The sequence below is a fragment of the Drosophila obscura genome, unplaced genomic scaffold (assembly GCF_018151105.1).
Source record: "Drosophila obscura isolate BZ-5 IFL unplaced genomic scaffold, ASM1815110v1 contig_185, whole genome shotgun sequence".
Taxonomy (NCBI): Eukaryota; Metazoa; Arthropoda; class Insecta; order Diptera; family Drosophilidae; genus Drosophila; species Drosophila obscura.
Window position 1 is genome coordinate 277,079 of NW_024542773.1, and position 13,434 is coordinate 290,512.

At 44.3% G+C, this 13,434-nt stretch overlaps 2 protein-coding genes across 3 annotated transcripts in view; one reads left to right on the top strand and one right to left on the bottom strand.

Moving 5' to 3' along the window:
- The window catches only part of LOC111071703 (flotillin-2), a 109,078-nt gene that overhangs the window by 26,877 nt on the left and 68,767 nt on the right, over positions 1-13,434 (top strand). The window lies entirely within an intron of this gene.
- Positions 1,511-10,992, bottom strand: LOC111071692 (glucose dehydrogenase [FAD, quinone]). Its single transcript, XM_022363169.2, has 2 exons — positions 10,752-10,992; positions 1,511-4,054 (listed from the first exon to the last, which is right to left on the bottom strand). Exon 2 carries the CDS (start codon positions 3,634-3,636, stop codon positions 1,570-1,572), a length of 2,067 nt encoding a protein of 688 aa, XP_022218861.2. The 5' UTR covers positions 3,637-4,054; positions 10,752-10,992; the 3' UTR covers positions 1,511-1,569.

Consider the following 13,434-nt stretch of genomic DNA (forward strand, 5'->3'; position numbering starts at 1 on the left):
GAAATGAGGGTTTTTTTTAATTTGAAATAGTTTTTTCAATAGAAAAATGTTATGTTTTATGTAAACAGATAAGCTGTGTTCAAAACAACTTGGCATTTTAATCTACTAAAATAGTGACTCTAGCTCAGATTTGGTTGAATAAAATATATATGAAATATAAATTAGGAAGGTCTATTTGCGTATCAAAAGATGATGAACTCAAGGTGTCAGGCATGGGAACAGAATATTGCGTTTTCTCTTGGCAGCAGAACAGAAAGTATTGACTCTGGAGCTCTTTTTAGAAATATCCCCAATATCCGTTGCGGCTGGTACACGCCTGAGGGGAGCTTAAACTTGTCCGTCATTCTCGTTTAATGTTCTCGGTTAATGAATGAGTTTAAATGTGTTCTACTTTGTGTGGGATCACCTGAAATATTTTGAAAATTAAGGCACCAAATAAATGATTGTTTGGTTGCATTCTTTTCAAAAGCGAGGACTTCTTTTCGGGGCCGGGGAAACAAAGCCAAAGTAGTTGGGGAATTCAAATGCACAATGTGTCCATGTTTAGATTTCATATGAAATAAATACACAACATCGGGTTCAGAATTATTTGTGTCCAGGGTAGGCGCTATATCTATGTACAGATGCACATCGACTAACAATCCGATACGGCTATGTCGTATTTTCCATTTAATCATCGAATGACTATGACCTCTCAAAGCTTCTCCATCACTAATTCCACACAAATATTGTGGTTACCTCATTTTCGTTGCCTGCTTTTGGGCTGTCTGCGAATAATAATACATACCTCCCTTCCCACTCCGTGGAGTGAGTATTCTCATTCATTTACTAATTAATTCGTTGTCATAATGTTTATGTTTATGCAAATGTAATTTACTAAATAGAATGTGTTCGTTTAAATAATGCGCATGCGTGTTTGGGAATTTTCTATAAATAGTCAAAGAGTATTAACGTAATGTAAACATAACTTAACGAAAAATTACACAAATAGTGATCAAAATAATATTATTACAAGAAAAAAAAAAATATCGAAACAATAATTAACTAAAGCTAGGAATACAGATTAATGGAGGCTATAATCTATGACTCGATTTCATCATGCTTCTTTCTTCTAGCGTCTTGCAATGGAAAAGGGGCCGTCGTGTAGCGTTGATTGGAGAGTAGAGAATAAGGGGAATGGTCTACAAATACTTTTTTAGCTGCTTCAAATTTGTACAACAAATATTCAGAAGAATCTGTGCAGAGCAGCCGGAAATGTGATTTTGTTTGGAAGACTTCTCGGAGATGTTCTGCAGCAGCAGCTAAATTTGAAGGAAGCTTTCGATTTTGTAGAACTTTCAATTGATCTCATTATTGGGATTGCAATGAAAATTAAAGTTTAGACATTCTTCTAGACTTTCTTTGGAGACAGATCCACGGAGACTCGTCCAAGAAAATAAAACGTTTATGAATGGCAACATTGATGCTCGTTTGGAGAGAAAGAAAGATATCCCTCTCCCCATTTTGTGTGTGTGTGTGTGTAAAGCTAATGGACCCCTGAGCACTGATCTGGAGCTGACTCTGATCGATCTAACTCTCTGAATAGGTGATGTTGCTGCTGTCGATGATGTTGCTGCTGTCGCTGATGTTGCTGCTGTTGTTGAGCAAACTAATGTTGATGCTGTGCATGCTGCTGGCTGCCGCATCAGTGTCGCCTACTGGTCGACTTTTTGTGCGCCCAGCGGAGAAGGAGGCGGAGCCAGAGGAAGCAGCTTGCCGCTTCACCTTGTACTCGGGATTGGTGAGCCAATCCTCCTTGATGAGATCGGCACCCTTCTCGGCAATCATGATGACAGGTGCATTCGTATTGCCACTGCTAATGGTGGGCATGATGCTGGCATCGATCACCCTGAGGCCGCGGACACCGTAGACTCGCAGGCGGGGATCGACAACGGCCTCGGGATCCCAGGCGGGGCCCATTTTGGCTGTACCGCAGGGATGGTAGATGGTCATGGAAATGGTCCTCACATGGCACTCCAGATACGCGTCCGAGAGGAACTTGTGCTGCTTGCAATTGGGCAGCGGCTTGCGCCACAGCCGCGACCCGAACTGCTTGAAGACCTGCGCCTCGGCCACGCGCAGGGCGATCTTGGCGCCCTCGACCAGGGTCTTGGCGTCCAGGGGATCGTCAAAGTAGTTGGCATCGATCAGCGGATAGTGAAAGGGATTGGCCGTCCGCAGTTTCACCGAGCCCCTCGATCGGGGTCGCAGCAGCAGCGGCATAATGGTCCAGCTGTCCTTGTTGGCAATGGGATGGTAGACCTCCTGGTAGACGGACTCCTTCAGGCCCAGCACCTTCTTCACCCGCGCCCCGTTGTCCGAGTTGATCGACGCGGGCGCCATATGGAACTGTATGTCCGGCCAGTCGACGCTGCGATTGGAGTACGGTGTGTGGACAAAGGCCAGGCCCTCGACACCGCCAAGGGTCGTCATGGGGCCGCGTTCGCGCAGCACATACTGAAAGGTGACGGCCGTGGGATTGAAGCGATCCTGGATAATGGCCACCGGCTTGTCGACCAGAAACGTGAGTCCGCCCATGCCCACGTGATCCTGCATGTTCTCGCCCACGGGCAGATCCTGCAGCACTCGGATGCCGTGCTTCTCGAGTTGCTTGCGCGGTCCCAGTCCCGACAGCATCATCAGCTGTGGAGTGTTGATGGCCCCCGCCGAGAGGATGACCTCGCGGCGTGCCGCAATGCGATAGACCTTCCCGTGCTTAACAAACTCCACGGCCTGGGCCCGCATGGTGCCCGGCTCGATGATCACCCTCGTCACATGGGAGTTCATCGACAGATGGAAGTTCTTGCGCTGCCGGATCGGACGCAGAAAGGCCTTGGCGGTGGAGCAGCGGGAGCCGCGTCGAATGGTGCCCTGGGCGATCATGAAGCCCGACTGCTGGGCCCCATTGATGTCGCGATTCTGGTAGCCCAACTGGGTGCCAGCCTCCACAAAGGCCGCCACCAGGGGTGAGTGCCAGGGCGACTCCTGGACAGTCAGCAGCCCGCCCCTGCCATGGTAGGCATTGCTGGCCAAGTAGGGGTTGCGGTTGTCCTCGGACTTCTTGAAGTAGCGCAACACCTGATCGTAGTCCCAGCCCGTATTGCCCAGCGAGGCCCAGTGGTCGTAGTCGTTGCGATTGCCCCGCACATACAGCATATAGTTGAGGACGGAGCTGCCGCCGAGCACCCTGCCCCTGGGCCAGTTGCATCGGTTGTTCTGCATCCCCAGACAGGCCTTGTTCGAGGGCTCCGTCTTGTAGGCCCAGTCCAGCTTGCTCAGCTGCAGATAGGCGGCCAGCGAGGGCACATCCGATATCTCGTTCTCATCCGGCCCGGCCTCGATCAGCAGCACCTTCCACTTGCGCACCTCGCTCAACCGATTGGCCACCACCGCTCCCGCTGAGCCACTGCCCACCACTATGAAATCGTACTCGGGATAGAGATTGAGCTGGTCCAGTGGCCGCGATTCGGGATCCACTGCATCGTAGCGGTAGTAGGTGATGGCGGCCAGCATCAGGGGTATTAGCCAGAGGCCCGTGGTCACCACGCCGAACGTTGACTTGATCACCGTCGTTATGAACAGTAGATTGAGTACCATGTTGATTGTAGCTACGGATACGGATACGGGTTTGGGTTCGGTTTTGGTTTCGGGATTGGCTTCAGGTTCAAGCGATTCTCTTCACTTTCTCGATAAAGATTCCCCTCTCTGCACATGCACATATATATACTCTCTTTCTCTGTCACTGTCACTGTCTCTCGCTTCGCTCTGCGTTTCTAGCGTTTCTTTCTTTTGTGCATGGCGCGGCTCTGGTCTCCTCTTCTCTTCTCTTCTCTCTATGGTCCGCTAAGCTGCCTCCGATATGCTGCTTATGCCTTGTGCCCTCAAGCTTTTCTTCTCTTCAGTTTTTGTTGTGTTGCTTGATATTTTTCTGATTCTCTGATTGATTGCTTGATTCCTTCCTTGCTTAATTCGTTGTTCAGTTTCCGCTTCTCCACTAGTGCTTGTCGTTGGCCAGCTAAAAAATACAAAGATGATACATTTAAGATACATGTACGTACAGAATGGGTTGATCTTATATTGAAATATCTATTGAATTTTGTTCCCTTCTATTATTCATTGTCTCCCTTTTCGTTCAGTTTTCTGTACGTTCTTTTATTCTTAAAATATAATGAATCCTCCGGGAAACAGAGGGTACAGGGTTCTGGCACAGCGGGAAAATATCTCTTTAGATTATTAGGCCAGTACCAAGTGGATATTGTATGACTTGGCATTGGGAAAGACTCATTTTGCCGGCTATGCCTGGCGGACGAAGACACCCTGGAACATATCCCGAGAGACTGCGCAGCAGTCGGCAGGATTGTGACACACTTTTCTAGGGGCACGGGCCGCGACTCTACATGCAAAAAGAGGTAAAAAAAATAAAGAAAACACAGAATCTTAGAGGAAAGCTCTGCATTTTCACAACTAAGGCCCAAACTGAGATTGCGGAATATAAAGAGATCATTTGGTAAACCTTTTGGATCATTGTGCTACGCTCTAATGCAGAGGCCGGCAGCGCATTTCGGGCAGCGCAGTCGGCACACGTACAGCGTAAAGACTTCGTGTGGTTTCGTTATTCTGCCCTGCTGAAGTAGCGGCATAGAAACATGCTACGGGCTATGAAGAAACGGCTTCATATTCTGCTCGCTTGCCTCAGCGGCAGAGAAGCATTCGTGTGCCCTATGCACAATTCCTCGGCTTTCGCAGCGGCAGAGAAATAAGTAACGTATTTGACTTCGTGTCTGTTGTCTTCGCACACAAACGCACCAAATAAATGTGTGAGTCTGTGTGCCGATCCCTACTCTAATGGCCTGGTTCTGTATGCAACGAGTGCAACGAGTGGGATTTCCATTTGTTTCGATTGCTTAAATATGAACAAATTTCCGATAATTGCATGACCGAATGCAGTAGTTGCCACAGACAGTTGCATCAGCAGACAGAGAGTGTTGCACTAATCCAAATAAACGAAAGCGATGTGCCACCTTCCCCATCCGCGCCCCCCCTTCGCCCGTCTATAGCGATTGCCCGATTACATGTGTGTGTGTGTTGGACTGGGCGACCTTGACGATATTGGGGCTAATAGGAAGAGCCACATATCAAAGGGGCAATCCCCAATCACCGTGTGCGTTCGCGCTCTTTTTATGGCTTACATTTTAATGTATGTAAGTCACGTATGTGGGGCTGGTGCATCCACAATGGCTAGATACGAGTGTATGTATGCCATTTGTTTGTCTTTCAAATTCGTCGGCCGTTTTTCGGTTTTGTCGTTTCCATATTACAATATTACAATACTTTGTTTGTTGTTGTTGTTGTTGTTGTTTTCGCTATTGTTGTTGCACGATTCAACAGCCCAAGAGCCCAACAAGTGATGTAACAGAAAGCCAAAACCAAATCGTTGCTGGATTTCGGGGGTATTCGTAATTGGCGTGCTCGATTGGGTAAAAGAAATACGAAATTTGCTGTTGCTGTTGCTGCTGCTGCTGCTGCTCTCTGCCTTTCTGTAAGTATTTGTATTGCGGGTATTTTGTATCTTGTAGATAGATAGATAGATAGATATACATTTGAGTGGGTCTCTCGCTCCGATCAGCCGGCTCAGGCAGTTGCTATTTTTGGGTTTTGTTTTGGTTTCAGGCAGAGGGAGCTGTTGACACATGCCTGCCGCTGCTGCCAGGCCCATGCCCCGCTGTGGCTTGTTGTCGCCTTACCCGCCGTTGCCGTTGCCGTTACCGCCGTTGTTATCGAGCGGCTGTTGAAATATCCAACCGCACTTAACGCTTGTCTATCCATTTTACAAATCGGAGGGGTATGTGAATATGGCGGGCGAGATCTAGTTAGGTTAGATTGGGTTGGGTTGGGTTAGGTTAGGTTAGGGATGCTGGAATGTGGTATGTGACGCGAGTGGGTGAGAAATAGGCTATGTACTCGTTCGTACACGACCTAATGAGTCTAAGATATCAGATGCACTTTCATTCGCAGCACCTTCACATCTGCAGTCGATGCTGAATCCTACAGAAATTCTCGTAATATTTCAAATTGTCCAAATTTGTGATTTGTCCATAAAAAAAAAACAAAAATCACGTGTCCCTTCGCTTATGGGGAAATTTCGCACAGAGAATTATACGGACAAGTGAAGGGATTGCCTGAATGGCGAAAAGGTGAAAGGGGGAAAAAAAAACAAACTGAAGGCCTGAGAGAGTAGAAAGTGGTACAGAGGATGCAGACGAGTGCAGAATGTTTATAATAAAGGTCTGAAGAAGACAGATTAGGGGAAAGTAGAGTAGATAGAGTAGGAAGTGCATTCCAACGCTCATTTAAATGTTTAATTAGATCCACTCTGCGATAAACGCAAATTATTCCAGGCGGAATAGGGGGAATATTTGGCACGCTACGTGGTATAATTTACTCCTTTCGAAGCTTAAGATTCATGAAGATATTAACCATTCTTACGGGACTCGAACGAACAGGTTGCCTCAAAAAGCAACCAAATTATTTAGAATTAATCACTGCCACAATGGAGAGAGCTTTGATAGCTACAATTACTGAAAATGAGAACTAAACAAAAAGCAACTAGCATTAAACTTGGTAACTACGTTTAATAACTGCAATCATTTTAGAGGGAACCTTATAAAGATTTCCTTTAAGTTTTCAACAGTTTATAATAAACAATAATTTCACTAGCTTGCTCTGCTTTATCTAGTGAATATTCTATCTCCAGATTTTTGATAGCTTTTTGATATCTACAGTAAAATACCTTTCTGTAATTTTTGTTGTTTTTTCGAAGATTTTCGAGATATTCACAAAAATATGTCGCTATAATTTTCGATTTCTTGCTATTTCGCTAGAGCAAATATTAAATTATATTTAATTATAATATTATTTAATTAAATATTTATTATATTAATTAATTAAATAATAATAATATTAATTAATTAATAATTAATTAATTAAATAATAATAATATTAATTAATTAATTAATTCTTTTAATATTGCTTAAAATACTGTTCTATGAAATGCTAGCAAACAATTTTTTTTACTATTTTTCGGAATCAATTTGTTTTTAGCGTTGCCCTTGATATGGTATGATGGTATTTCCAGGGACTGCATATAATGATTATTTGTTTTTTATTAGTACAAAAAATCATTTGCTCAAAATTAATCATTATATTGTAAGTGAGTCAATAAAAATTTAAATTAATCAATATTTTATAGTTTTTTGAATAAGACTTATAATGACTACAGTCCCTGGGAATTTCTGTTAGTTAAGAAATAATTTTTCTGTTCAGGGCGCATCGACCAGTTCAAAGCTTTTCTGTTCTCCCTCCCTGGGTAGCCCTTTTGGCTGTCGACTATATTTTTCTGCTTAAGTTTCGCAACCCTTCCCGAGTCTGACATAATCGGTTTCAATGTCGATTTCTTATCACTTCAATTAGCCAGCGAAAACCCGGTCCACTGTGCCGCTGTTCAAGTGAAAGGCCGCCACCCGAGACTGGGCCAACCGCTTCCACTACAGGTGGCTCTCAAATCTTTCCTGGCAGACCCGCGACTCCGATCCAACCGCAGACACAGATGCAAGATGCAGAGGCACACGCAGATACAGATACAGATACAGCTACAGAGACTGGAACTGTTTTGGGTTACCATTTCTTTTTACAATTTCTCATTACTGGTTGTTTTTCATTTCTTAGGGTTTTTTTTTTGTGCAAAAAAAAGCGACAACAACCACATCTGAAACAATTTGTTGTAAAAATGTCGAAAAAGCGCGGCACGAAATTGGGTCAGCAGCGACAGTAAACGAGTTTGGCCAAGACAAGAGGGCTGATGCTGATGCGGCGGCTCCGGGACCAGGTAAACCTGTTGGTCGGACCGACCCGGCCCGTCCCGGCCCGCAGTTACCTCTTCCCTCATGGTTGCCATTCGCCCCCCCCCCCCTGCCACAACCTATATAGCAGTATTGACGTGCGTCATTAAAATGAAGAAAAATAGTTTATACACTTCCAAACGGGTATGCCGATTTTGAGCAGCTGCACAGCCAATTTCCGATCAAATCAATCGAAGAACAAGTCTGAGCATTGGAAAGTGGATTATATCGGATTACTATAGTGTATAGCCTACCACAAGGACTACCAGTTGTTGTGGCAAAACTCTTGGGGGCTCTAAAAAGACTAAAAGAAATCCCACCAAACTACTCGAATGTCTGTTTGAGGATAGCTGGATCGGAGAGTATATGTGATGATGTTTTTCCATGAGCAAAATGGTTTTTTATATAGCCGTTTTTTATGCGGCAGCTTAGCCAATTAGATTTCCTGTCCAGCAGTGAAGGCCATGATCAAGCCTCACTCACTCGACGAACTCGGCAAGCACCCACGCACATTTTTTGTGTATCTCTTTGGGATACACCAACCCCACAAGCGAACAAACCACTTTGACAATGATGATTGAGACAATTAAAGTGATTTTCTTTGCGATTTTGTGCGTTAATTTGGTGTAAACAAACGTATGACAAGCGGGGACACAGCCAGACAGACAGGCAGACCCACAGCCAGACAGACAGACAACTTCAGAGTTCATGATGATTATGTAGTGTCAGCCGGTGTCAGTCACCTTGGTGAGGTGCCAAAGCAATTTACCCCCGGCTGCTGTTCTTCGGCTATGAGTGAGGTTAGGAGATGTCATTGTGTCAATGACTTGATTTTCCCCAACAACAACAGCAGCAACAGCAAAAGCAGCAGCAGCAGCAGCAAAAGCCGCCTTGCCTGACTAACTGTAGTAACAAATGTTGCAATTAATTCGGCGGCAGAGTAAAATGTTTAATTAGTTAGCGGAAAATTTCATTTAACTGCAACAACACCCCTGGAAATTTGCTGCCTGTTGCCAGATGCCCGTTGCCTGATGCCCGTTGCCTGATGTCCGTTGCTTCTGCCACTGCGTGCCCAATGCTAATAAAGCTATGCACTGGCGATTATCGAGTAACAAATCGAATGAGACTCAAATATTTAGAGAGGTTTGGCAGCAGGAATTTCGAATACAAGCAGCCCGTAGTGCAGAGAGAGCATGGCGCCGTGGCATGGAAAACTATCGGCAAGTGATCGTCGCTGGGAATACTCAAGAATGTTTGAGCACTTTGAAAGTTCCTAGTTTTTCCAGCCAACTCAAGGCTTTAATAGCGTCGACCTCCCTGGAGATGTCGTGATGGTAATGATAGTATTTATTAATCACTCACGTTCGCTAAATCTAGCGATTATTTACAGCGATATATCGCTGTATATCGACTATAAATAAAATCTGAGGCAGCCCATGGCGCCATCTGATTGCCATTGATTTTTATCGATTGATTGCGGCCATCGACTTGATTGAAATTGCTCAATTTCGCTTAAGCGATCAATCAACGGTGATTGAGTATAATTTTACTGCCAGTTTGGGTTGAAATTGATGTAAAAATCTTTGGCCCAAAGATGATACTTATTTGCTGCTGCTGCTGCTGCTGCTGCTGTTGTTGCTGTTGCTGTTGTGGCGATGTTATGTGGCTGGGGCGTGGCCCCAAACTCTCCCACAACACCTCTTTCTTCTTCTTTCCGCTTTTCCCTTTTCACTCCGCTGATGTAAATGCTAATTTTTATTGTTGTGCATGAACACATGAACAACAATTGTTGCCGCTGCATGGTTTGATGTTGCTGCTGCTGCTGCTGCTGCTGCTGCGGTTGTTGCTGATGTTCAGCAGCAACGACGACAAATCTTTGTATTGTCTTCGAGTTGCAAAAAGAAGGGGAAGAGGGGTCACATCTCCCCCCCTTGAAACAATGGCAATGCACAGCCACCGTTGGAGAGTATTGTTGTTGCTGCTGCTGTTGCTGCAACATGTAGCCTACTTATTGTTCCCTCTCTTGCCGTCATGACCATCTTTCTTTGTCTGCCTGAGCTTTGCGAGTATTGTTGATGCTTTGTCATACCCGGTCCTCCAATATAGCGCACGGGTATACTGTATTTGTAGAAAGATCCTTAAACACTTGCTCGGATAACCATTACTGGCAGAATGTGGCAAACAGCTCCCAAGCGTAGCATTTCTCTACCAGAAAGACTGATCAAACGAGTGTGGGTTTGTTGTACTAGTATAATCCATACCCCAACTGGAGGTATCTCCAGTTCCTGAGCCACGAATCAACTCGGAAGCACAGAGGGTCTGGTAGCGCTCCTTGTCGAGACTCTGGACTGAAGCTTTCTATCTTGTGTGTGATTTGTTAGGGTTTCCATGTACATTGTACATACATATATGAATGTCTGTTGAATGCATCTCACAGTTCGCTGCAGTTGTTGTTGCGGCAGTTGCTGTCGCTGTTGTGGGTACGAAGTGGTGCAGATTGTGGTTGCCACACTCAACACAAGCCAGGCAACAGCAATAACCCGAACGCTGCACTCGAGTGAATCGTTTTCAACAACAACGGTTGCACCAACAACAAATGCTGCTTGCACCGGCGACAGGTGTCGCTCTCTTTCTGTGTCTGCCCCGTCTCCTACTCCCTGGAGAAGCTCTAACAGTTCTCTTCCCGTAAAAGTTCTCTTCTCACTGGACTGGAACACTTGACCCTCCATTTCTCTACTTTTGGCCACACTTAACCCTCGGTTTGGTCACTTGTCACTTTTGTTGTTTGTTGTTGTTGTTTGTCGCTCTGCTTACTTGCGATTCTCGGGCCACGCAGCTTGGCACTTGGTTTTCGGACACTTTTGGCTGACAAGCGGCGTACCGGGATCCTTGCGTGGCAAAAGGATGCAGCAATGCAGCGGGAGGAGGAGGAGGAAAAAAAACGAAAAAAAAATATTCAACCGCTGGCTGCGTCTGCGCGGCTGCGTTGCACGTACTCGACTGAATGGAGCGTTTCGCTTGTCGCCGCGAAATTCGGCCAAAACGAAGTCGTCGATGAAGCTACAACACGAAAAGCAGCCAGCAACCAACAGCCAACAGCCAGCAACTAGCAGCTAACCGCAAAACCAGCCAGCAAGCGGCAACAAAAATAACAACAAGTAAAGTGAGCTGAGCGCAGCAAAAGACAACAACAGAGAGAGATACAAATTCCACGGACGAGTGGGGTGGTTCGACCATGGGGATACCCAGTACTCTGCGGCATGCACATACACATACACACACACATATGTACAGTGCATGCTGTAAATTGAAATTGTAATCTCCATCGCAGATATTTAAATTTGATCAGCTTCACATTTACCCTGTCCTGATTAACATTTATTTTAAGTATATTTACATATTTATACGCAATATCCGTAACGGGCCTGATTTTAATTAATTAAATGGAAACAAAGCATATGCAAAAATATATTAATTTTGAGCTTTTTTAAATCAAAATAAAAAGTAAATCGCTGAGATGTTAATTTCAAATATGTATGCTTTAATTAGAGCTCTGCTTCAGTCCGATTTTTCTACTTTTATGGAAACATTTGATTTACACACAAAGTTTATTTAATGAAAAAATTATGGATTTATTTAATCCATCTCTTATAGCCTCTGGCCATTGACTCTGATCCTGATATTTGTCCTGCTGTGACATACTGTTGCACGAACACAGTATACCTGTCTGATCTGTGAGCTATGCTTAGGGGGTAAAGCAACTAGAGGAGCGAGATCCAACCAGCTGTTGCATATTATTGGCACATCGGGCGAGCGAGCGTGTCTGCCGTCGAACATGTTCGATGCGCTGATAACGGAACGGGCACGGTAGCTCCCACGAACTTCCAAGCTTCGCATGAAGATGTCTCCCAAGTGAGCGAGGGGAAACAGAAGGTCAAACTAGTTCGTACGGGGGAGACCGGGAGAGTGCGGAAGAAAGACGAATAGAGGGAAGAGTGAGTGAGAACTGTGAGAGAGGGCTAGAGCGTGAAAGAGTGCGACTGAACGGAAAAAAATCATATGAAATCTTCCTACTGATCCTTCTAATTAAAATCAAATATCAGAATCAGTAAATGTTATGTTTCAATATGTTTAATTATGGAAATTTTCAAAGAGCAGTCCGTCCAATGACAGAAATATTTACAAAAGAACTCGAATTTTTAGTTTTTCTTCCATGTTCTTCCGTGGAGAAATATTAAAGAAAAATATTTAAGCCGATGGATACAATTTTAAGAAAAAAAGTTCAATCTTGAAACATTAAGTAACAATCAATATCCAGTACATCCGTAAATATCCAATATCCAGGTTTATTCAATGAATACATTTTAGGTTTAAAAACTTTCAAAGGTTATGTTTTTAAGCTAAAAATATATAAAAATATTCCAGCTTCCAGCTTACCTTCCAGGATAAATCATTAAAGCAATACTTAAAGAAAAACTTATTTCAAATGGCAGTTATTCCAAGAATATGAAGAAATCTTTTTCACAACATATATAAAGCTTTCAGCTTCATTGCCTGTTCGACATTAATAACATCAGTGCGCATAGGCGATGTCCGTCTGCTGCAGAAAGCTGGCCCGCTCGACTAGAAGTTCTCAGAATTCCGCGTGTGCTGCTGTGGCTGTGACTGGCCGCATTCCGTAGTCCCTGGAAACAGTCGAAAGACAAGCAGAAAATGGCCAAATAAAGTTATTAACCCATAAACATGCCTGAGAAAAAGATCTTTTTTTTTTTTTGCTCGCTCTCTCTCATTCCCCAGGCAACTGGCTGGGGCCTGGCCGCCGGGCTGTGTTTTGTCAACGGGTATAATTTATGTAATCATGAGCCAAAAAAGCAAAAAAAAAAAAACAAAACAGCACAGCAACCACATGATTTAGGTAAGCTGTTGAAATATGTATTTCATAGCGGCTGTACCTCCATCGTTATCTCCATCTCCATCTCCCTCGCAATCGCGATCGCAATGGCAATGGCAATCGGCTGTCTCTTTCTCAATTCGTTTCATTTCGTTTCGTTTCGTTTGGTCTCCTATTCCGTACGATGTGGGGTGTTAAAGTGCAATTAGTGCCGATCAAACAGGAAAGAGAGCGCTCGGCAATATGTACCTGCATATATGTAGAGCTAAGCCGGAAAGCCGAAAAGGGAATGTGCATACTTTCCGGGCCACTCCCCCGGGCCCCTCCAAAATAAGTTGCAAACGCCCTCCAGAAAATGCAATCCAAAAGCGCAATCGAGTCACGTCTCAAATACACTTCAGCCTCATTTATCAGACGAGATATGTCCAATCAAAATTTCCAGACATAATAAATTCAAAAATGTAATAAATAGTAATTATATTTTTAATTGAATTATGTATTTTATGTGTACAAAATTCTATCCATGTGATATGCCAATAACTCCGATCTGGACAGCTGTACAAATTTGCCATAAGCGAATGGACATATTTTTGAATGATATGTTGA